This window comes from Nothoprocta perdicaria, unplaced genomic scaffold, assembly GCF_003342845.1.
Source record: "Nothoprocta perdicaria isolate Ctin4 unplaced genomic scaffold, notPer1 scaffold_381, whole genome shotgun sequence".
In the NCBI taxonomy this organism is placed as follows: domain Eukaryota; kingdom Metazoa; phylum Chordata; class Aves; order Tinamiformes; family Tinamidae; genus Nothoprocta; species Nothoprocta perdicaria.
Window position 1 is genome coordinate 283,273 of NW_020455623.1, and position 25,957 is coordinate 309,229.

Below are 25,957 nucleotides of genomic sequence, written 5' to 3' on the forward strand. Positions count from 1 at the left end.
TAGGTTCCTAATGTCAGTACAAAGACAATTAGAAATGCATTCCTTACGTGCACCTCTGGTATCAAATTCAATGAGATAACATATGCCAGAAGATTTCCAAGGAGTTACTACATCACAGCAGAGGAGATGTGCTGGGAATTGAAAATTGATGCAGGATGGGAAAGGGAAATTTCATAAAGTGCTGGCAGGTCAGTTCGACTTCCCCCCCTCTCCAAGGACATCGGATAGGGTCAGTGTTTAGCAGCAGAGATGCACTGCTGGCTACAAACTATGTAAATCCTATAGTTTACAACTCAATTTTCATAGATAGATTCAGAAGTGCGGCAACAAGCAGTCACGCGTTATAAAAAAATAGCATGTTTTGTTTTGAAATTTCTTTACAGCATCTATATCCCATTGTAAACTTGGACCTAGTTCAGAGATTGATAAAAATAAAGCTCTACACACACGTAGCTTTAGAACATTCTCTTTCTCCCTTAGAATTAATAAAAATTAAGTCCAAACAACCAAAAAGTCTCCTTGAGATTGCAGTTCTTCAGGATCCGCTAAAAACACAGCTATAATCAGAGAAGCCCTGCAGCACCAGCCCTCTCTCTGGCTGTCACTGTTGCTCTTTCTGATGCTGCTGTCCTCAAAACTCTCTCTTGGAGCAGGTAACAGCCTGACCTTCCTGGATTGTGCAAAGGCATACGGGAAAGTTTCCATCAAGATGTGGAAGCAAACTTACAAAGATGAAACCTTTACATTTTGCAGAATACGGAATAATAAACACATGGAACATCTCCTCCAGCACCCATCAGGGAGAGATCAGCAAGAACAGAATTTCACAGTTTCCTCTTACCCCAAGCAAATAGAYGAAACACTTGGGATAAAGTTATTGTTATAAAGTCATTGTAAAACTTTTTCTAGAGAAGAAATAAGATGCAAAAAACAGAGAGGAAAGATAAACATCAGGCACAATTTGAAAACAGATTAAGGCATAAAAAATACAGCAACCTTTCACCACCTCTGGGATCTCTTCCGAAGAGRAATTCTCTGGAAGCTGCTGGCTGATGGGGAATGGGACTAGCAGTGGATGCCCTCGCAGCTGCAGTGGGGCACAATTCATCCTACCCTTCTTACCTGGACTACTCCAGCCTATCCATCTAGGTAATGCAAGCACCACCATCCAGCACGCTCCACTCGGTCATACTTGGGTACTAGTTCAGGTAAAACTACACACACGTGAATGTAGAGAGATCTGGAAGGTCTGCAAGACCTACTCAAATTATACAGAAAAATGGCTGCCAGCAAAAACAGCACAAGGGGAAGGCCCCAAGAGCAAACGGCTCCTTATCACTTGCTGCGCTACGGAGCGTCCCAGGGCAGGAAGCAAAGGAGAGCACAGGGATCCTTTGCTTGTCTAAAACATCCTTCCCACATCATTACTTTCCGCTGTGGAAGCCTTTTGCTTTCACCTCTGAGAAACATAAGGTGAATTCAGCAAAACACGTTTTAAAGCAACAGGAATTTGCCCAGGGCYGGGGCTTCCCTTCCCCAGCCCTCTGCCTTGCTAGGTCCACCTAGGGAACTATCCGTCATTTATTCYGTTTGCTTGCAAAATATTTCTCCTCAGATCAGAGGCATTTTCTCAGGCACGTGAAGGAGGTGCGGGCGTGGAGGACGCACTAAATCTCTCTTTCCATTTTACCGAGTTTACGCGTTTCTGGATGTGCCGTGGTTTTGCCCCAGACCAGCTCACCGCAGAGGAGGAGGACACGGGCAGCCTCGGCACGGCCTGCGCTTTCRCAGGAACTTCGCGCCGGCAAGCGGGCACACAGAGGTGCGCAGAYACTGCAAGGAATTCAAACGCTTCCTCTTACAGCCCGTCCCCGTCCTGAGCCCTCCGTCTCGCAGGGGACTTGGGGCTCCCTCAGCCTTCCCCACGGCAGCCCCAGAGGGGCAGCGCCCGGTGCGGGCGGGGCGGGTAGCGCGCCGCGCGCGCGGCCGTTACGCGCAGCCCAACGGCCGCCGCGCAGCCGTTGGCCGCGGCGCCGCTAACAAAGGCGGCGCGGGGGGGCGGGCGGGCGCGCGGCGCCGCCTCCCTCCGTCCCTCCCTCCCTGCCGGGTGCGCGGCGGCGGCGGGCGCTGCCGCCCCTGCCCCTGCCGCCTCCTCCTCCTCCTCCTCGCTGCGTGCCCGCCCCTCGGCGGCGGCGGTTGGGGCAGGCAGGGTGCTGCCGGGCGGGGTGTCTCCAGGCCGCCTTGCCCGGATGTGCTACCCTGACTCATAGGCGCGCCGCACGCACGCTCCGCTCCGCGCCCCCCGCACCGGCGGCGGCAGCACCGGCCACAGCGGCGGCGGCGGCGGCAGCAGCAGCAGCAGGAGGAGGAGGAGGAGGCCGCGGCGGCGCCATGGGTAAGTCACCTCCGCGCCTCCCCTCGCGGCCGCCGCCCGCCCGTGCCCGGCGACTTGGCGCAACTTCCTCGCCGGGCGCCTGCCTCGCTCGCCAAAGTTTGCGCGGCCGCCGCCGCCGCCGCGTGAGAGCGCTGCCCGCGCCCCGCGGCGCGCACGAGGCGGCGAGCGAGGGGCAGGGCGAGGGCTTACATAAGGCGCCCCCAGGCCACCTCCCGGCATTGTCTGCCTCGGGAGCCTGATGCGCTCGGGAGACGAGCCTGGGATCCTTCCTCGTTAGCCGGGAGAGACGCGAGCAGCCGCCTCTGCCCCAGCTTTTGGAGCGAGCGCGGCTCACGCCGCCAACTGCTGCAGCCATGTTACCTGTGCCTCCGTGCTGGCAACGGCGTGGTGKCACCCGGCTCGCCACTTGGGTGGATGCTCCAACAAAGCCCGGGCGAAGCCGTGCAGCGCTCTGCTTTCCTGCACAAAGCACTCGCTGCGCTTCCCCCGCGGAGCGCATCCCTGCAAGGCCATGGCTGCGGCAAGGGTCCCAGAGAYGGGTACCCCGCGACCCTCACGAGCCACCGAGCCCCTGCCCGGGCTGCGAGGGTGGGAGCTGGGACACAGCTCTGYGCAGGGAGCTGGGCAGAGCGTGCCAGTTCCTCACCTGGGCTCCCGAGCTSGACATCAGCACTTCCTGTGGGCTTGGTACCTCAGTAGTTTCTTTGGAGATGACATACACCTTTTATCCTTGACTGGAAGTTTCCATGGAAAGGAGGAGTTGCAGTGCCTCAAGTTTTTGGTGTTGTTTTTCTTTTCTGTTTCTGAAATGGGAATAATTACGTACTTTTACATTTCATTTAAAACAACAGTCTAAGGATTACTAAACTTCTGGAGAGTGGTTAAAAAAGGAAGTTTCCTAGGTTAGGCCCAAAGAGCAACCATCATATTTCAGCAGAGTAATGTAGAACCTCRGTGATATAGTGAAGGTCCATCTTCTCATGTGAGCTGAAAAGATAAGACCCCAGGATTTGGTTTAAAGATACACAGAGCCTCTCTTTATTCACACAGTAGCACTATTCATCATTCTAGTCGAAGTCTAGCTGGGGCAACTCTGTTTTGTCTTCCATAAATCAAATCTACACAGCATCAGTTAAAATCTGTTCAAGAAAGAGCTGCTGGAGTGCTGCACTCCTTTGCAGATAAGGCTACATTTCAGTTGCAGGTGAGTTTGTAAAAAGCTTGAGGATCTGCTACACCTTGCTGTGTAAGTAGGGCTACATATAATGATTTTCAGGAGGACCGAAATAATTTTCCTCTACAGTCTGACAGCACCCATCCATAATTGACCAGGTAGGCTGCTCATGAAAATGCAGAGAAACACGTTCTTTTTCTCTGCTTCTCCAACACACTGGCCTGCACCCACTGTGTCTTTACTATGAAGGGAAACTCTAAGTAGCATCTGCAGCAGCTCTTGTTGCTCTGAGGAGTGAGTGACAGAGACTGAAATCCTTTCCCCCTAGGCAAGCAACTAATAATGACTTCCCCTGTTTGAGCTCATAAAATCAATACAATAGCTTCCCTCATTCAGCTTCTGGCCTTCTTTGTGATAGTGCATCGCATAACCTTTGAAAATCCTCAGATTTAAATTGAAGATGAATGTTTGCAGCATTTAATATTTTTCCCATAGCTTGTATATCCTTTCATAAATCACACCCAACAAACAAGCATTCATAGCAGGCAGCACAGAAGCACAGCCTTAAGATTAAACATTCAGACTATTTTATATTTACAAAGGTTAGAACAGCATTTGCCAATTCATATATTAATACAAAACGTATATTCTAATTTCATTGAAAAGATTTCACAGAATAGTTGAGGCTGGAACTCTAGAGATCATCTAGGTTTCTGTTGCTAAAAYTGCTTATATGTATATATGGATCTGTGCTATATTTACTGTATAGAAATATGTGCTGCTCTAGTTCCAAATATTTATTCCTCTGAAGGCAGTCTCATGGCACTTATCACTTAAAGGACAATATTTTCCTCTAATATCAGTCTTCTCAAAACTATCATTTTTGTCTCCTATTTATGGTTTGTTTGCTTTAAAAAAATCCCCAAATACAGTTTAAAAAATGTTTAATTTTGGGCTTTGTAAGTCAAGTTGCCGTAGGTACTGCAAGAAGTAGAGCACTTTCAGCATCAGGGTGACACCTGCACCACAAGTGCTTTATTTTTATAACAATTGCAGGTTTCTACTTTTCAGTTACTTAGTTACAAATTCTGTTCTCTAAGGAATTGATCCTTCCTCCCCACCCCAGGCAATTAAAAAAAAAAAAAGAAAAAATGCAACATGTGTATCCTTGTGCAACACATTGTATCCAGCAAAGTTTTACAATTTTATGGCAGTAGCCTGTGGAGGTGAGGCAAACATGTTGCAGATATTCCACAGGCTTGAATTAACACAATAAAAAACAAAAACAGTTTCCTGTGGCTCCAGAAGTTGGAGAACCACCATACATAATATTGTTTACGCTGCATACTTCTGAGTACTTTCCAGTTAGCTGCACAAACTGTCATTGCTCACCTAATCCATTTCTCATCAGACACATCAAGAACAGAAACTTTCATCGCCCACCTCCTTCCACTATACTCATTTTTTCCCCCTCTCACTTCCCCTGAAGAATTACAACATGCAAATATGTATCAGGCTTTGGGGTCCAGCCCAAGTGGCTATTGCGAATGAAATCTAAATTGAATCACAGGTCCCACTTTAAACCAGCGCCAGCCTGACTCCAGAACATTGGGGCACTAAATAGCAGGATGGTGTTGAGCTTCAGACATGGCCATGTGCAATATTGGTTTCAGGAAGAAGAGGATAAGCCTGTGTTCTTTTATATTAAAAGGAAAAGAAATAAAGTAGGAGCAGTAATCAATAGCCTCAAACACAAGAGGAAGAACAGCTAATGAAAAATAGTCTTTCATTTTGGAGCTCTTTTGCTAGTTTTCTCACAAGGGATGAAACTAAGTCTAATAAATTAGAAAAGTGCTAATTGCACAAAATGGTCTTTTTTYCCCCTTCTTTTAAAGTTTTACTAAAACAATGAGATTTCTTGCAACACCAGCATATTAGTTCTAGCCAGCCAGACTATATCAGTTTAAGCCAGTGTAAGATTTTGTATTAGCGTTTCCCAGACAAAACTGATTTCAGCAAAATTCTTAATATTTCACAGACAAAACACAGAAGTGACTGACTCTAGAATATACCTCTTTTTCAGTAAAGTTCCTGGAAGTTGACATTTCTTTGTTTCTGAGGAAATCAAAGAGGCTGGGTTAGAAAGGCAGCTCCCACTGACATTCCCTGATGAATACTATTCCTATCTTTAGGCCACTATTTATGATCTTTCGTTATTATGCAAGACAAACTCATCAATTTTGTATTTAGCTTTATGTTGAAGGCTTCATTCAAGAGTACATTTCCTAAGAGCTAAATATGCAGAGGTAGTTTCAGAAGTCAGCAAGGAACATCTGGCTTTCTATCGAGTCCAAAGTGGAAAGCAAAAGAGCAAAAGAACAGATGAAATGTTAAGGAAACAAAGCAGTAATAATGGAAATGAGAAAACTACCCAAGCAAGATACAAGAACAGAAAAGAACAAAAAACCCTTAAGGGAGATGTGTGGACAGAGAGAAATACCAGAAGCAAGGAGATTTAAGAAATAAATGAATGGAACAATAGAGAATAGAATTAATTAAAAGAAATTAGGACCTATACATCCATTCCTTTGCAGAAGAAAGGGGGGAAGGGGGAGAAGATGAAAAACCAGCCAAAATATATGTCTAAATAAAATTTGACAATATTTTGCCTCTCTTTGAAGTRTATTTTGGCTAAAGCCTGGAGGAGATTCTTTGTAATTTTCAGGCTTCCTCAACTAAAGCTTATCTATTTCTAGAAATGTTGAGGCTTCATCTTATGTACTTGTAAACATATAAAAATAGATAAATATAAGATCAATGTAAGCTCAAGCTTGTTCAACTTCAACAACATCATCACTATTTGACAGGTAGAAGGCTATAAAGTTCCATCCCTTGCTTCTTCCTCCAAGAGCTTGAYGGTTTTCATCCTCAGCTCTGTCCAGTTCATGTGCTTGGGTGACAATGAGACRTTTAATGGGGACTCCTTTACGTAAAGGAAAACCTACTGACCCCTGTTGGCTTGTCCAGCTGGGACTGTGCACCGGCCGTGTACTATGAAAATAATGAGCATTCCGCTGTCTTTATACTGTTGGAGCAGTTAGGTTTAAGACTCTAACTTGTCTTCTAAAACTGATTCAAGATTGCACCTAAACTGCTGAAAATTAAGTCTCAAAATGTTGATTTGTGTTCTCCAGCTAATAGATGAAATTTCTGATTAGAGCTTGACTGTAAATTAGGCAGGGAGCTTTTCCTAGTAGGGAATTTTCTAAGYAGCAGCTTTCACAGCATGTATAATCTCCCAAGGCCTCTCCTTTTATTAAATGTGTTTTAGAAATTTGTTTCATGAGAGTGCATCTGGAAAAGTTTCTTGACTTTGACATTGCGCTTCTCCCTTGACAATGACAGTCCAGTAACTTTAATTACTGAAACTATTTTAACACTTTTAGCCTTAGAAACAACCTCAAGTATGCATGTCACCATTACAGGGGTAGAGGCACATTTGTTCACTTCTCTAACATTGCAAATTTCATTCCCGTACCTGTATTCCGTTCTCTTGATGAGAAATCCCATGATGGTCTCAATCTACAGCACCCAGCAGGCACAGCAGAATTCAGTACTGACAGATCACTGCTTGTGCTGCATGAAGGCTTTGGAACATTTCCTTAAATCAAAACACTGTTTTATCTCAACAGCAGTAACAAAGCATCAAAAAAGAAAAAGGTTTTAAAACCAAAGCAGAATGCTACATCTTTCTTATCTAAACCTCCCCCGCCCACAGCACGTTTAACTTACCTCTCCCAGGCATCTGGAGGAACCATCTAGTCAGTGTTCTGATGAGATGTATCTGGTTACATCAGCTTCGTAGCTCCAGCTGCTTCACCAAGCCTCCTTCCAATGCACATACTAGAAGCCACTGAACCACTCACAGTTCCTCGAGCTACTTGCAGAGGCTCCATCCAGCCTGCCCTCATATCAAAGGGACACAGGAAAAACCAAATAAAACGAAATAACAGCAGCAAAACACTAGCATGTGCGAGTATAGTCATTGTATAAAATATCTAATATGACTGAATGAATTTAGAAATGCATTTTAATAGCTTTTATACAAATACATTTGCTCTCATCTGGCAAAACCTGTTAAGCGGCGCCGGTTCTTACCTGGATCTCCGTAAGGCTCAGGGAGGATACCTGGACACACTGGCTCCTGCTATGTGGAGATAGGCTGATGCAAGGAAATGCTGGAGATCGAGGGAAAGACCAGCAATGTGCCGTGATGAGGTAGGAACCAAGTAGGTTTTTTGCTATAATCCTTGGCCATCACCTGTTTTCTGTAAGAGATTTCTTCAATCCAATTGAAGACACTGGTCATACTAGTACATTTACTACTATCTAGGAAATGTACATTCTAGTAGGATTGTCCAGAACATACCAGAAKGCATTTCCTAAAGGGGAAAAAAAAAGGTATTATAGTACCCTGATATTATTCCTTTGTATTTTACTTAAGCATTCTTTCCTACTCTTCCACAGCATTTCTGTTCCTTCAGGCTCCTTTTTCTGGCTCCACTGGCTCCATACTTAATTGCCCAGTTTTCTGCAACATTCTTCACATTCCGCCTCCTCCAATTGTTTCTTTGCTCTTTTCCTTCTTTCCTCCCATCCCCACTCTTCTGTTTCTATCTTAATTAATTATCTGACAATCTCAATCATMTGCCCTTCCCACTGTCCTTGTTAGGGAAAGATTTGAAAAACTTGTGCGCCACTTTCAAATTTTTAAGAGCTGAAGTTTCTTCCCCAAGCAACCAATCAAAATATGGTTCAGTTTTGCCTAAGCTGCTAATACAAGAAACAAGAACACATTAAAAAAATGCATCTTTAGCAAAGGAATCAGAGAATTGGGCCCTCATCACACAGATACCATTTATAGTGCGTTGTTGTGCCCACATAAAGCCCACACTGGGCACCACTGAAGTCACTGGTATCTTCTGACTCAGCTAACTCAGCTCTGTAGTGCTTAGACTGCCTTGTTCTGATAAAATGAGGCAAAATTAGGCAAAAAATGCATTTCCACTTTAAGACTGCAAAGCTCTCCAGCTTGCACAGTAGAGGGAAAAGTGGCAGATATTGCACCAACCCTGATCGTCAGGAGTGCTCATTCACATAACAGTGGTTGTTCACATTAATGCACATAATGTACATTAATGCACAGTACATGAAAGAACTTGCCAAGTTAAGAAAGCTATAAGCTGTGTTGAAAAAATCATCGGTTGAACTCATTTTTTAAAAACATGTGGAATTAAATAGTCTATAGTAATTTGCTTGATCAAACAAAAAACAATTTAATATGGGAGGTCATATTATTAGGACATCATCCTGTAAAAAGAATAGTAAGCACAGTGTCATGTGTTATTAATATACATACAGTGACCTTTGTTCTACCCTGTAGCAGCATAAAGAAAGATTATGTTTTCAGAAATCTGCTTCAGAAAACTACTTTATATCCATTAGATAATGGCTTTTGATGTTTTCTGATAAGGTCACATATTCCTAGGAAATGTTAGGAATTCCTCTCAAAGATTGCTACACTCAGTGTTTCTAGTGACACATTTATTATAATTCAGACACTTAATTCTCCAAAGGCAAGAGCAGTGAGAAGAAAGAAACACAAAGATTCACTTTGCTTTTTTTGGAAGGTGTCTTCATGTCCAAAATGGTATGAAGTATTTGTTTATTTTTATCTAAGTTTTCCTTCTAAGGAAAGAATCTCCTTTCCAGTTCTTCTTGGCTGTTGTGGACAAGGTAGAGCTGAGAACCTCAAAAAGACAACTATTTAAACTAAAGTACTTCCTTTTCTAGATTTCAGAAATGGTCATCAACAAAACAGTATTTTTAGCTGTACATAAAGAACTTGCTGATCTTTTTAGAATGCTGGTTAATAGACACAGTTTACAAAATGATTTTGACTCTCTCTATCTCTTAAAAGTACATTGATGAATCTGGTAATATTTTTTGCATTACAAGAGATTTATTTCCTAAAATGAAAAATAGGCTAAAGGAGTCTGCGTGCAGATAAGTCTAGACTATGCTTGGGGACAAAGATGCAACTATCAGCTCAAGAATGAGATAACAAATGTGAAAATTTAGGAATTCTTGAAAGCACCTAATTTTTTTTTTTCTTCCTCTCTTTCTCCTCAGACTCATCTATTTCTTGCCAAAGTAACAAAACAGACCAAGACTTTGGTTACAACTTGGAAACAAAACATTGGGGCAGATTTTGTCTAGCATTTTAACTATTGGCCTCATATAAAAAATCCTGAATGTATTTTTGATGGTCACTGTGGTTCCTGTATTTATAGAACAACAGTAGGTTTTGGTCACGGCTTTGATCATGGAGCAGGTGTTGGACTTCAGTGTTACTTCTAACACCTTTAGAAGGTCAGTGCAGATTTAACACCCAAATTTTGCTTGTTTACATAAGCACATTATTATTCCACTCCATATTTATGGAACCTTATTTACCCCCAAAACTCGGTATATCATTTGAAGCTTTTCATTAAAGATGTTTCTGCTGCTTGATCTAATRCCATCTAGGGATAACAGAAGACCATTGGACAAGAAAGTCCAATTGAACTGACACAAAAGGTCTGCATGCTAGACACAGATCTTATAAAGGCATTGATTTAATGGAAGTAAAGCTTTTCTCAGCTGCAAGACATGGCTTTGTTCTTAAAACAACTCTATCAAATGAGAATCGGAAGTGTGCACTGCAGTTTTAAATGATGCTGTATTGTAGTGCTTTAGCTTACCTGGTTGCAGAGCGCTCAGGAAAGGTCATCTGTTCAAGTCAGCTTTGCTCCTGAAGCCTCTGTGCACTCAGATTAYGGTCGTGGTTCCCCATTGTCCTGTATTACGCACAAAGTGACTGTAAATTTCATTTAAGACAGTAATTGGGCCCAAATTGTAGCATTTATACTCAGCCTGGGCATAAATGACCATAGAATAATGGCTAATAAAGCAATGGGTAATAAAGTGATGCCCATGGTGCCTCCATATATATGAGACTATTTGAACTATTTTGGAGAAATCTGGTTTTTAAATATTCAGTTTAGTAGAATGAATGTTTTTAAGATATGACTCCATTTGTGAGGGCTGCAGTGACTCACAGCTGTGCAAGTCAGAAAGAGCTGCAGATGTTTGGTACATGGGAGAATTTGCAGCACAAGGGAGTTAGGAGTTGTATGCTGGAAAGAGAGCAGTCACTCTAGTGTATCGCAATGCCAGAAAAAAATTAGAGGACTCTGACTCAAGGTATTAGAGAGAACAGGTCAGTGTGCTTGCAGTGGGGAACAAAACAGAAAAAKGTTTTGTAATCTTGAAAATAACAGCACCAAGTTTTATCATTAAAAAAAATTCTCTTCAAAGTGGTTTATAAACATTAATTCAACAAAATACCCCAATGAGTTAAATAAGAATGTGAAAATGTGTTCAACCACAGGAAAAGTGGAGAAGGAAAGACCAAAATCAAATTTAACCCCCTCAAAATCCATTACTGTGAAAAACAACAAGAGAACAGGCGTAACGATCTCCCATACTGTAAGAAGGTCTTTCTTCTCTAGTCCCATTCTCGCGTGGAGTTGCCGAGACACTGCATTACAGAGCTGCTCCTGAACCAGAGAGAAAAACTGGAAGTGAAACTGGTTCATTTCCACTGTGAGCTCTGAAATAGGAAAAGAAATAAGTAGCCAAACAAATGCAAAGTACACTATGCTAAAAAGATATTGCTTCAGTATGYATAAAAACAATTGCTGCTGAAATGTGGTTTTCTACTCTGGTATCACATCATTAAGTGACTTGTGAAGCTACAAAAGGCATCATACTGACAGCTGGAATTAAAAACAGCATTTCCAGGTTTGAGTCCTGTATTCATACCACAGCTTGAGTGCTATGTATTCTCACAGGGCCCCAAAACATAAGGCTGCTAGGTATTTTTTATAAATATTTTTATATAGTGTGTGTATATATATTTTATATATAAATATATATATTGTATATATACACACACACACACAATATATATGTACACATATCCCATCTTCCTCATCTTACAGCTAAAATGCTGAGAMGTTCCTAACCATTTCTTTTAATATTAATATTCAAAGTTAATAGACTTTTTTTTTTATCCAAAAGCCACATTTTAATCTTTTTCCTTTTGAGTATAAAATTCATGTATAATCTTTCTCCAGTATTTTGCTAGAGATTTTTTCCTAGCAAGATAACTAACATACCACATTCGCCAATCTTTACCTTTTTAAAATTTCCTTTGATTAGTAAATATCTCTTGACACACTTGAAATTTTGTATCATTCGGAAATTAGAAAGAACAAGCCCTAGTTCTAGCTTTTTTGTTTGCTTTTACCATTAAAGACTGCAATGAAAGGAAGTTTACGTTTTCTAGTCTTCCAAGCAGTGCTCAGATCTTTCTGGAACACCAAGGACTTAACAAACCACAATAATTTTCCACCACGCTCCAGACCATGCTCTTTTCCAATGAAAAGACTCAGTAAATGTCTTGTATGTCTAAAATGACTTTTTACAATCACACTGTCTTGTTATATGTTGGAATTCAAGCAGTGCCAAATTTATATATATTGCTAAGTAAATGCAAGATAGGAATACTTTTAAGTCTTCTCATCCTCTCTTACCAGTGTTTTGAGGATGTTTATGTATTTTGGGGTTTATTTTTTCCCCCAACTTGAATAACCAAATTTTGTCAACCTGGAGAGCAAGAAGCTTTACCAAGATAGATGGATCTGTCTTAGCAGCGTTATCTGGTAGAGTTTACTGCTATTTTTGTGCCCCTGCAGCACTTTTGGTGTAGACCTGACCCTAGGACAGTCAAAACTTCTCCTCATTTAGATCAGAGAACCCAGAATTTCCTACCTCTCTAGTGGGAGAGAACTGCACTTCTCCAAGGGGTTATCACAGCGGACCTTGAGGTCCACTCACAGGGAAGATGAACTTCAGTATAGAAAGGTGGCAAAGCACAGAAGTGCATTTTCTAGGGGAGTTTTAGGTTTTTCAGTGCTAGTAGAGTTTCAATTAATTTCCCTGTTTCTGAGTCTTCACTTAATTTTATTTTTCTTTAAGCAGTCCAAATCTAGGTACAGCTGTGCAGTCCTGACCAAGGTTAGGGGAGTCCTCCGCCACAGAAAGGGAAGGCAATGTCTAAACGAGAGATAGAAGGAGCTAAGCACGTTGTGCTGCCTGCTGCACTTGCATGCAATTTAACATTACGGACAGTTACCAACTACTGCACATCGAGCCTAACTGCCTACTTAAACGGGTCAAGAGGAAGAGGAAAGGAGATTCTTTTAATCTTGTGCCTAGAGCTGAAAGATTAGCAGTTTTCCTGACAAATATTGCTTTAAGGATCAATTGCTGGCTGTCTTAATTAATATTACCTCAATAACTTTCAGCACAGGAGGCTTTTTATGAGTTAATAAATTGGAGAAGARGGATATTAATCCTGGTAATGTGTGATTTTTTTATTCTTATATGCTGCTTCTAGAAGTAAATGGAACGTGGCCAGCAGCAAAGCTGTGCTGATATATGCCTTCTGATGCAGAAGCATTCTGGTCTTTCCCTCTAGCTTCATTAAAACCTTCGTGTGTCAGCAGTAGTCAAAATTGACAGCAGCTTCTGGCCTGTACCGAAGCTACCCATTTACTCCACAAAATGCCTCTCTAAAGCCTCTTTCTCCTGGTAAGGTGTGACACCTTCTGAAGCATTCCTTTCTCTGYTTTCCTTCCTCCCGCTTTCAAGGGACCAATTATAATTGTGAAGTTTTAGGAAAGCACAATYGAAAAACTTCAGTTAATAGGAGAGATCCTTTCCCAGCTATGGTCCCCGTGCAGCCATGGCTGGCCTCTGTGGGGGTTGTACGTGCCGCCCAGCAAGAATTTCCTTGGCCCAAACACTGCAGACACCTGATGCAGCGAGCCCCACGCTGCTCCTTCCTAACGCCGGGGCCAGATGCCACCAGGGGATGGGCTAAGKGCACTTTGCTGGAGTGTTTTAGACTCCGACTGCTGTAACGTTTCCTAGCTGTGCTTGATTCAAGTAGCCCATAAATAATTCCTCAGCACAGTRACTTACATTAAAGGCTGCAGCAATCCTCGGGACGGGCAGGAGCTGGTCACAAACTCCCCGCTGCCTCGCGGTCTCGCCAGGCTGTGACTTGTGCTCTCTGCTCCTCTGCCTTTTGAAGCTTCTCTTGGTGCTAATGGCAGATGGACTGGCAGTAGGTCACCAGCTAAGTCCTCCTGAGGGTCTGTCTACATTAGGTAGTCTCCTGGCATCRTAGACAAACGTAACTGCAGTTGCGGCAATACAATTCTCTGAGACAGCCTTTGGAAAAGGCATAAAATAAAAAGCATGAGTGACCTGAAATACTTACTGCAATAKAATTTTCTCTGCAGACAAGCAGAGAGGAGACTGTGCTGGACAGATGATGCTCTGCACGTTGGGTGCTGATTCCCAGCGTGGCACTCGGAAACCGAGCCCAGGCTTTGGCTCTCTAGACGGYGCACAGAAAGTTCAAGGGAGGATAAAACAAATGAGCTCAGCAGGAAACACCTCCACTATGAATATGCAGCTCCATTTTCTATTCCACTCCATTTTTCCTTGAAGCCTAGGGCTTAAAGCCTGGAACTGTTTCAAAAGGGTAGGCACCCGCACCTTTTCTATCAAAACCCGAACCTTTACTCCTCCTCCTCCTCAGATCTGAACGGAGGAAGAGGTGCAAGTGGATTACCACCTTCATCTTGGTACAGCCCCAGACTGCCTGCCTCAGTAGTCTTTCTGTTCACACATTTACTCATAAAACAGAGAATTTGAATTTTTTTTCATGAGCTTCCTACAGATATATGTGTCTGGGAAGCATTTCACTGGTTTTTGGGGTGTCATCCAGAGCTGACTGTAGATTGGCAGATTAATGGTTTAACCGTGTTCAAGTGTGTTAAGGAGTGTTAAGATATGTAAATTGGTGAGATTTGCACTGCCAGATCTTCTCTCTCCAAAAATGTATTTGTAGAGGACACATATTTGATCTTCTCACTCAGTCAAATGCTCAGAGTGGTTCTAAGTAATGCTTGAGACCTACAGCCTTTGGGTTATGATTTACCCAGCTGCACACGCACACTCTACTGTAACACGCTGCCTTGGAACATCAGGCTCAGGGTTACTGCAATGTCACTGTTGCATAATTTTGACTAAATAAAGCTCTTACATGATGTGCAAAGGTCAATGATCACTTATAACACTGTACTAATCATGCAGAATATTAGTGGAGTTTGTGGATTTTTTTTTTTAATAGAATTTATTTTGTGCGCTGTTGAAATTTTCCCATCTGATGAGCGTGCAGCTTTATGGCAGTCTCAGGCGAAAATTCAGTTGAATCCTTATCCTCTAGAGAGCACCTGAGCTGATCCTAGCAGTGGAGTGTTTTTTATTGACACTAGGCATCCTATGCATCCCTRAGTAAGAACAAATAACTGCATTAATAAATAAATATTTATCACTGGAAGGATTAACCACAGTTGTATGATAACCTCAGTAACACCAGGATTAAGGCAACACATGATACTTTAAAAAACAAACTCTGAAGCACATTTCAGCCCTAAGAGCTTCCAGACTTATACATATTATAAGCTTTTTCCCCCAAGGCATGAGGAAACTGTCATACCTCAGATATTAAAGGAAATATATTTAGCTTAAAGGATTTTTTTGTTATTAAAGTACATTTTTTGAATTAACAGGTTTTAATAACCATGTTTTGATATGGAAAGGCAATTCTTTTATATTAGTCCTCATTGCACTTCTTTTATTAGGACAAATATGTTTTAACTTAGTAACTTAGTAGAAATGCTGGAAAATAAGTACTTACTATCATATGAATTTTAATTCATAGGAAATTACTAAATAAAAGATTCTAGAATCACAGATTTGCAACCTATATTGTTATAAAAAAAYTATATTGCAGGTGATTTTCATTATCATTTTGTTTACTTTTTGTTTACTTGTCAAATTTAATCAGTTTTTCTCTGAACTGAAAATTTTCATACATAGTTTATAATTGGCTTGTAGTTTGTAATTAAAAGTAGCAGTAAGCTCGGTAAGTTTGGGGAAAGGAGTACCCAAGTCAGTCACTTAMGCAGTTATTTTTCCATGACATCTGCATCTTTAGGTGCCTAGATAACTTTCAAAGTATAGCACTAAGTGAATAATTGTAGAACACATGTAGAAAGATCATTACACTGTCCTGAGGTCTTTTCTAATCTCTTCTGGAAGCTCCAAAGCTTTTCCTAAATTAGTCACTGTTTATCCATTGCTCTGGCCTGGTTTATTTTCTCTAGTACATTTTTCTTTGCGTCCAGTCATAGACATTATGACTTTGCATAAGATGAGAATAGCTAGTTTTAATCAAGTCCGCAGCCAAGCGTTGAAAAGACTGTCAAAGCTGATCCTTTCCAACACTCCATTCCATTATTATCCATAAATTAATCTAAAGCCACAATAACAATAGCCTGTATGTTCAGAGATTTATTCTAAAGGGAATCCCACTACAAGCTAATTTCTCCATGTGTTTATGCACATCTTAAAAATTATTTGCAAAAATCGTCCAGTAAAAATGAAAAAATTACTCACATACAAGTAGTTGCAGAGTCAGCTCCTTTTCAGTCTTCTGGGTGTTTGTCCTAAAGWGATTTGAAATATAAATTAATCCCATTAATTTATAGAGTTTATACTTGATTCACTTAAAAGGTATTGAGGGAAAAGAAGAATACATATTACAATATTTTTCTCTATGAAATACACATGTGTAAACACAAGGATGAAAGAGTACATTCGTAATGCATTTTGGCACTGCTCAAAGTGTACTTCATATATGCTTACGCACCGAGTTCAGTGCCCATCTGTTGCCAAAACATCTCTCACCATTCAGAAAGGCTCTTTAGATTTGTTTTCGCTGTGAAGGTTTTTGTCACTGTCACTTTTGTCACTTGATGACTCTTTAACTTGCTGTCCAGCGTGCCCTTAATTCTTTGTTCTTGGTCCCAGCCACTGGCCTAGAGCTGGCTCAGCAGATTCTCACTCCGGCTGCAGTTTTCAAACAGCCATAAACCAAAGTTTCACTTCCACTTTTTATTTGCCTCAAAGGGAAATTGGGGCAGCAGTAGACTGAACAATCCTAAATGCTTGGGAGAAGAAAAAAAATGCACATAAAAGCCAAACAACCCGAAGAAAAAAAACTCATCAGTTTACCTTCAAGGGTAGTTTCAAGTTTACTTGCGTGTAAACTTGTTAGAAACAGCCATCTGTACATTATTAGGTGTGTATTTGACAAAAAAAAATAAGAAGGAAAATAAAAATCTGTCAAATGACTCTTGAACATTAAAGCAGTTCAAAGGCTCTTTGTGTGGTAATGTTGGCACCGCTCCTAAGTGACCAGATGGAATTTTATTAACACTCAACAGGACAAGGGCTGTGATTTTGTTTCTTTACTTGCTATATTTGAAAAGCTTTTATAAAATGTGTCAGAAAGCTAATACATTTTTTCATAGTATGCAGAATTACACATCTCTCTTCCCTTAGTAAAAATACATTGACTGCTTCAAAGGTTGTCATTTCTGTATGGTAGGTAAAAAAGGCTAAATGATTTTTTTTGGTAATTTCTGAAACTGATGGCATGCAAACGATAAAAAATTTGCAAAGAAACAGATACATTTTCATGTTACAATTTTAGCTACTTATGGTCATTTAAACATCACAGTTTGTTAGTGAACTTTTAAAAGTGAATCATATGTACAATTAATGATCATGGTCTAAGTAACACTCAGAATTTAAAAAGAGACATTTCAATAGGCAGACTTAAAGGCTAGATCTTTATAAGAGATAAAAAAATACCTAGGGCCTCRTAAGCATCACGAGCAGGGGTGTGAGCATGGCATTTTAAAGGTTCTCACAAGCACATCACATGAATTTATGTGACTCTTTCTGAAATCATCACCATGGTTCAACAGCACTACGGAGTATTTGGAAACTGAAAATGTCCCTCGCCTCTAGCAAACCACAGGGTGACTTTGCTTGAGAAGCAGCATCCGTGGCACACTGGGGATTCCCTGTTTGTCCTCTGGCTTTTGGGAACTTCCTTTCCACGTCCAAGGGTTTCAGGGAGTCACAACAGSTAGAAACTTGCTGTGTTACAAGTGACCATTTCCTAACATCTCTGTCCTCAGCTGCAGTATCCGGGCTGTCAAGCAAAGCGCTCGCTATGCTGCGCYCGTACACTGAGGAGAGGCAGCAGCTCAAATTTGCAGGCTGGGGGTCTTGCTTGAGCAACATTCCCCCTGTTGCTGGTCAGATACGAGCCAAAGGGCCTCAAACAGAAGCCGATTGGATATTTGTTCGCTATCTCAAACTGATAGCATAAATACTGTTATGATAGATATCACAGCGTGGACTTATATTATGYAATTTGCATCTACTTATTTGCATCGTACAGGCCAACGACCAGATCCTGAGCTCACTGAAGTCACTGAGAGACTTTCCTAGCAATAGTCCTCATTCCTGTGGGCAGCCCTCATTTTACTCTCAGCCTTGTATTGCCTGAATTTTTAAAAATTCTTATATTATTATTATTAAAACCTCAGTTCTGGAAATCTTTTGAATGTAAGTCTCTCAGCTTTTACTTTTTTTAAATGATTCAAGTTTCTTGCCTTTGTGGTAACATTGTACCACAACTAAAAGGAAGGAAATCAGAAAGCACATAGTTAACCCTAAATGTATTATATTTAGTTCTTGCCATTTGCACGATTCTAGGTAGACTGCAGGAAGATAAAAAGCTGGTCTGAGCAGCTGGCACCATGGAGGTAGCAGGATTTGCAAGCTTTGCCGTCAGCCCAGGCCTTGAAGTCACTAGTAATGGGTAAATCTGAGCCAATTAGTCTCCAAAACCTTTCCAAGATAATCTGTGTGAAGAAGCTTTAGAGATGCAACTGAAATAAATCTCTATTCATAGCCTTCATACGGGAGATGAGGGGCCCAGTATCATTACATCAGTATCATTACAAGGGGAAAGAGAAGGGGAAAGGGGAAGTGTCCATTCAACGCAACTTCCTATGGGTTATTTTGTTGTTTAACAAATAATAATTTGACCTTGGTTATAAAAAAAATAGAAAAAGTATAGGGGATTGTAAACCAATTAAGTGGTACAAGGAAAAATATTTAGTGTCCTAATACATAAAGGAAATGATTTAAATGAAAATTCAAGAACTTTCTTTTAAAAAAAAAAAAAACCCTTTCCATTGTTTGATTGTGTGGTACCTAGACCAGCATTTGCCAGGTGAGTCTGCTAATCTGACTGAGAAGAGGGTCAAACTCTCCAAGCAGAGCAGCTCAGGAAAGGTTACACGCAGTGGCACAGGTGAAGAGCACCTGAAAACAGAGACGGAACTGAGGGACAGCCTAACATGGTACAAGTGCTTTGTTTCTAGACTGTACTATTTTTTTTTTTGGATGATTTTCCTTCTAGTTCTTTTCAATCACTTGTTCCCTGTTCTTGTTATTTTATTGATTGCTGAAGTCTCTCTTGCTTCTTAGATTAAAAGTGCTCCAGGCAGGAAGTATTTTGGTGCGTTAGATGAGGAAGAGGAAAGAAAAAGGAGAAAGGAACAAAATAAAACAACAAACATGCAAACACAAGTGAAGAAAAGAGCGCAGAAGAACAAACCCTGCCAGCTAGGTGTATATACGTACAAGTTTTGCTTTATTCTACTCTGTGTGGTTCTCTATTGATACTGTATCAGTGGGCTTTAAATGAAATGGCAGCACTGATGATTATTTAGGCTGCCCCTTTATTTACAAGATACTCTTTCAGTTTTTGAACTTTACTGCTGAACTCGCCTCTTCCAGAGGAGCTTCGTTCTATGCTGAGYATCAGCCTTAGGCTGTCTGTTTTCATTTCCTCGTCGCTTTTCTTTTTCAGCATTAGCAAGAAACAGGTTTGGACAGTGGTCTGTGCTACTGGTAATAATTTAAGACACTGTTTTGCTCCTGTTGTTGCTCCCCATAGAGTAGTTCTCATTCTGTGCCTAGGGTAGGCAGTAAAATCCAGGGAGATCTKCTGAAGGAGACCTCTGCACATAACAACGTGAGGGACTCCTGCCTCCAAAGCGCTTGTAAACTGGTATAAATGAGGGGGGGCCACGTACCAAGAAGAAGACACACAGTTACTGCAGGAAAATAAGGTAGACAACTGTTTTCAACCAAATCTATTCCTGGTCATCTCCCATCACTTATTTTCTCAAAACCTACCTTGATGCATTGTGGTCTCTTTTATCAACATGCTGAGCATAATTCGTACTGGAATCTGAAGACTACAAAAGCCTCTAGAGCATCAAGTAACCTGGAACATAAAAAGGAGATATATCTAATTAGATACCCCAAATTATCAGACAAATACTTCTGATCTTGGTGTATTGATTCCACCCTGCCTTATACATATCATGTGAAAATAAGCAAATCCATCTTTGAAATACTAAGATACAATGTAATGATACTAATGTAACAGGCAAGGAAGAAAATAGTAACCCTCSTTTCAGAGCAGGGGTTTTGGCTATTATTTGGTAAACAAAGCTAGAACCACAAGTGGCCAAGAAGGAAAAGATAAATGTTAAGTAGTTCTTGGGACTGAGCATTTATCCTGAAGGAGATAAGGATCCTTTGGGCGGAAAAAAAAAATGATATACATCAGGTATTTAAACACGGTATCGTGTGGCAAGCGTTTCACGGGGTGGACTTAGGACAGCGAAGTTGGTTGAGTTCTACAACTTTCTATCACTTTATTACTTGACATTTTGACCTTTTTTTTGCAGTAATATAGACCTCTCTGTGTGCATATATATACTTCACCTATAGAACATAGGAATTAGGGCAATGTCATGGCGATGAATTTGAGAATACCAGATTCTGACTGAAACCTAAACAATCACTGCGATTAGTTTAGAGAGTCATTATTTTTAAAGGACTGGTCAGACTGGGAATCAGAATGGGTCCTTTTTGGTTACATTTTTGCAAMTAGTCTATGTTTTCAAGTGTTTTTCTTGCAAACCTGAGGGCTGAAAACGTATCTTGAGAAATGAAACCTGATAGTCTCGGGTATTTTGGAGGTTGCCTGGGAGTAAGGCCTTTGGAGAAATACCAGCCAAGACATGAGAAAATTGAGATAACTGACAGCATRAGAACTGCATCATTTTAACTATTCTGGGAGCTGGTGTGGGGAGGATTAATTTCTGTAACTCAGGGTAAAAAGCCTGAGCCTGGTGACAGCCGAAAGAGGCCGAGAGTTTTGTGAACCGGGGGCTGTGGCTACGTGGCAGGTCAGAGCTGCGGGAGGCCGGAGGAGGAAGGAGCACCACGTCCATCATACTCACTGCACGCTGTCACATCCTGAGCTGTTTTTTCCCCTTTTTCATCTGTTCAGCGTAGTTGTTCACAGACGGAAATGCCCCCTGGCTTTGATGCTTCTCCGTGGCATAGATTGCAGTATAAATGTTGACAGAATCTGTCTGTGTGASAACTTGTCATGGGTTATGTAACACTGGGGTCACACAGAGTAAGAAAAATCCACGTACACCTTGACACACAGCTAAATGTCTCCGGCACTACCTTATTCTCAAGGTACAMCACCACAGAACCTTAACTGGGCTAGCTGTGTCAAGGCTTCATTTTTTCTATCTATTTTCTAGTTTTGTTTTGTGTTCCAATACGCTACATCCGCGCCTGAGCAGTTATTTCTGATGATGGTGCCATCTCTTCACCTGGGAGAGGAGATGGTTCCCTCTTCATGTAAACAGAGTAGGAAGATTGCTACCTCCCTGCTACGTTACCTCTGCAGCTTTCCCAGAAAGAGGTTTAGCGACCCTGGGTAATGTAAGTGGGAGGATGTGAAACACTCGCGCTGTAGCGATGCTCAGAGCTTGTCTTTTGGCTGCTTAGCAGCCTCTCTCACTGCGTTACTGCTGGCAGCAGCTAAAGTGGCGGAGGACGTTTCTATTAGGTAAAGACACAGCGTGGGTTCCCTGCCCGGCCCTCAGCTGTTGCCATACATGGAAAAATTGCTGCACTTCTGTTTGCTCTGCATTCTGAATTGTAGTGCTGCTTTCTGGAAATGCAAGGCCACTGGGGAGAGAAATCACAGCACATCACGTAGGATAAAAACAGGAGTCTTACCTGCTTGCTTCCTTCTTTCTTATAACGGAGCCTTTCTCCACCACGGTGGATTGAGCTTTGATTGTAGAGGATGTTAGGTTTCTTGCTTGCTAAGGACCCAATGAGCCATTTAAAAGGCCTTTTGCCTATCACCAGTCCTAATTAGTATTTTCTGTTCATGCCCTCAAGATCTCCAGGGTTTTGTTAGTGTAGAGCTGTGAAGATCAGAACCAGGAAAAAAACCTAAATATGTGAAAATGAAATGTGTAGTTATTTGCCAATTAAATGCTTTTTTTTTTTTTTTTTTTTTTTTTTGTAATCTGTACTCATATATGTCTCTCTACTCTTCATAGTAATAGAGAACCCCAAAAAGACCTATTTCCATAAACTGGAAAAGAGTATCTCTTATTTGAAATAATTATTTTTTCTATTATTAGCTTCTTTAAAGAAAAAAACCTAAATCAGTGCAGATGGTCTTGATCAAACACACTGTATTTTTATTAATAAAAGAAATTACCTCTCCGTTCTTTTGGGATCCAGTGAAAACAGGGCCTTTTAAGATTTGCTTTCAACACCTTAAAAATCAATACAAGATGGGCCTGTTGATTCCACTGAATTTTGATGAGTTTCCTTGGGGCTTTAGATAACTSCAGATGTTCAGTGTTTCATCAGAAATTACACAGATCTCTAAGTCTGCATCACATTTTCCCAAGGAAGGAATAAAATCTGCCAAGAAATCTTCTGAAGTGTCTTTCTTGTAATTTAGCCTTTGCAACTCATGCCTTAAAAGTAATAAGCCAAACATTGTTAGCATATAAAAAAATGTGGCTTGCAGTAGTTTAAACACATTCATATTAATGCATATCTGCGMCTACATTAAAGAAAACACACAAACTATTTTCAAAGATATTAAGGACAAAAAAAAACCCACCCATGTCATGACTCCGATTATCCTTAGAGTTAAAACCAGGCTGTAGGCAAATGAAAATCCTGCACTGGCAATAGAGTCCAAATGACCCAAACGCTGGGTAAGTTTMGGGGTCTGCCCCAGTTTTGAATACACACTGAGTAGTTGTTGGCACGTCTGGGCTCACCTGTTAACCACCAAGAAGAGCCGAGCAGCTCTGCCGCCCAGGTGGCCRCGCGCCATCGGTACCGGCAGTGCCAGGTAATCCAAATGAAGCTCTATGGGAGACTGAGGTGTCGCAGGAACAGACGCTGAAGCAAATGGATCAAAGGAAGAGTAACACGTCTCCAGGACCAGATGGTATATATCTTAAAATTCAAAAAAAGTGTTTAAGAATGAAGTGGCTGAACTGTTAACAAAAATAGGCAATCTCATTAAAATTAGCTACTATGCTAGAAAAGTAGAGCAAACAAAAGTAAAAGCAGGTTGCCGCAGGAACTCTGCATTAATGATCTATCAGYATTTTCTGAGAACTAGTAAAGTTATCTGCAAAGCGAGTCCCAGTGCCTGACCCCGTCAAGTCCCGTCTGGTGAGATGTGTGTGGCCACTTTCCTTCCACAGTAAACCTGGGATCTGCTCCAAAATATTCCAGTGCAAATGCCATTCAGCCAGTGGGTCACTGCACCCCATCTGTCCTGCTTCTGACAGTGAGGGACTGGCAGCAAATGTTCAGAAACACCCCAAGGACAGGGCAAGTGCAGAGCGGTCTCCTCCAAGCTTCTAGTCAGCTGCTTTTTCAGAACTTTCTGTGCTAGCACTTTTATGCACACCTTAGCATTCAGAATTTTTAAGAATGCTAAGATATACATATCTTAGCATTAAGCCACATATGGATTTTTTTCCTTTTTTTTTTTTTTTTAATTCATTAATGAAACCATTTATCATTTCAGCTTCCTAACAGTTCCCAGAAGGAAATGGGATGACAGGCTCACACAGTGCAGACAGCCCTGTCTCCTGCCCATCATCAGGCCATGGTTAAGCCAGCCTGTACCAGGCTTAGTTGACATCCGCATTGTCCAAGCTGTGTCCTAGCAGCAGCCCAAGGGGGTCACAAGGACCCACTGGCAACCAGGCCTGTCCATGTGTCCTTCCTCCGCAGGGTGAAGCCCGAGAGGCTGCCCAAGGTGGTTTAAGCATCTCAACTGTGTGTCAGCTCCTATGTTCTTGAGTCACACAACCTCAAGGATACGCTTCTAGTCCAGACCAGCTGYGCTGAATCAGGGCTGGCTTTTCCTTATAGGTAAGCTTGTACAGAAATTCTAGGAAATTAGAGTCTGCACACAAAATTAGGTACTTGCTCAAGTCTAATCCTTTGAACATTTTTTCCCCAGAATACCAGAATGGTATTTAACTTGCACTGAATRTACATTTCCCCAGTGGTTGCATTCATATAGCACATAGGTATACACACTTAAATTAAGATTTTTAAGTCACTGTAACACAAAAAGATCCATAAAATTGACATAATTCTCTCTGTTTAATCTGATGTCTCGTTGCATCCTAAGAGACAGCCAAGGGACTCACTAAAGGCTCATAGTAACGTAGCCACCATCAACAAATTTGTCCCTGCAACCACAACACTATACTAGGTGTTAATCAAAGATACAGAATACGTTAAAATGTTCAAACAGAATATTTCTTAAAACTTTTTAAAATAGCTATCCTGGAAAAAAAGATAATATGTAAGAAAAAGCCCTGCAGATAGAAAACTATCCTTCTAAACACTCAGCTAAAATATTCTAAATCATTTTAAAATTCCAGGGATAAGTGGCTTTATTACCTTGACTCCCTTTCTGGTCTGGATGAAAATGCTGCAAACTCAAATTAGCAAGTTGGTTCTTGTATAAAGAGGCTGCATCCTCTGCTCGTGGCTGCTCTGTAAATCCCTGCACAGCAGAATCAGCACTTCTGGGGCCCTGACCCTGAACAAGGATGATCAACTACCAGATTTTATGAGATGAAAGAACAATTTATCAGCAGAAAATAAATTAGTGACTGAAAATGGGAGTAACTCACAGAAAAGCTTTCAGGGGAAAAAAGGTACAGCAAGATGAAATAGAATATAAGAGCTTCCACTTAATGTTTTTCACCTTGCAACTACTTTTTCCTGTAAAAACACCAGGACAAGCATTTTGCCAGACCCCACTCCCCAACCTCCCAGTTTCTATCATTAGGATATATGAAATAAAAGAACTATTTATCTGGAAAGCAACTCCAGAAGTGCAGTGCAAGCACAATCWACAGAACAACTGCCTGGGTTGGTACCATCAGCAAAGTTGCTCCTATTTTTGGTGAACCTTTGGCTTGAGGCCTCACAAACCTGGGAGCTGATGGCAGACGGCTGGTTTCTAACTTAATTTCTGTGCATTATTCTAAGAGTACTTATCATTATAGTATCTAATCCTTTGTAGCAGAAAGCAATTTTGTTTATATTGCATCATAATTAGATAGSAGATTTTAAAAGTCATGAGGTTTTCCAATATTTGATTGATTTTTTGAAGTGTACATCTACAAGTTAGGTATGTGTCCAGGTAGCTCGGCAGGATGTGCCTATGCTGAGTACCATGGAAAATGGAACTGCTCGTCCTGGGGATAAAAATATTTAGGTAGTTGCATCTGAAAATTTTGCCCAAAATGCGTCATTAAGCATAATATACATACACTGTTTTATTAGTGCCATTATGGAAACTTAAAATGCATGGTAATTGTCTCTTTCTCATTGAATTTATAAACTATATAAAAAGAAATGAGCAGAGATTATGTTTTTCCCTTCCTAATTTTATTTTTCAGTCAGATGAGTATTCATGAAGAACAATATTGCCTTATTGCTAGAGGCTTCGTACTTCATTATCTATCAGTAGTTCACAGTATTCTGCCATTCAAGGAAAATACTTCTATGATGCATGAAATTTCTCACTGCATTTGAATGGTTTGCTTTTAATGCCTGCTTCCTTCCTTTAATACATGGCTGTATACATACTCAATGACCTAAATTTTAATTTTGGTCATTAACCACTAAGCCTTCTTAATTTTACTTTGCAAATAATAGAAAAGGGCCACCTTATCTTCCCCATGTCTATCTGCAAACAAGGATTCCTTGAGRTATGGAGAATCCTTCCCATGAGGATCCTTGCTACTGTCTGCACTGCTTAA

General features: G+C 41.1%; 1 protein-coding gene across 2 annotated transcripts in view; it reads left to right on the top strand.

Annotated features, from left to right (window-relative positions):
- The first annotated feature begins 2,370 nt into the window (after positions 1–2,370).
- RAP1GDS1 (Rap1 GTPase-GDP dissociation stimulator 1) overlaps positions 2,371–25,957 on the top strand; it is a 73,478-nt gene continuing 49,891 nt past the window's right edge. For both annotated transcript variants that reach the window (XM_026044775.1, XM_026044777.1), the window contains exon 1: positions 2,371–2,395. In XM_026044775.1, coding sequence (XP_025900560.1) covers positions 2,392–2,395 — 4 coding nt within the window. In that variant the 5' untranslated portion in view covers positions 2,371–2,391. The remainder of the gene's footprint in view (positions 2,396–25,957) is intronic.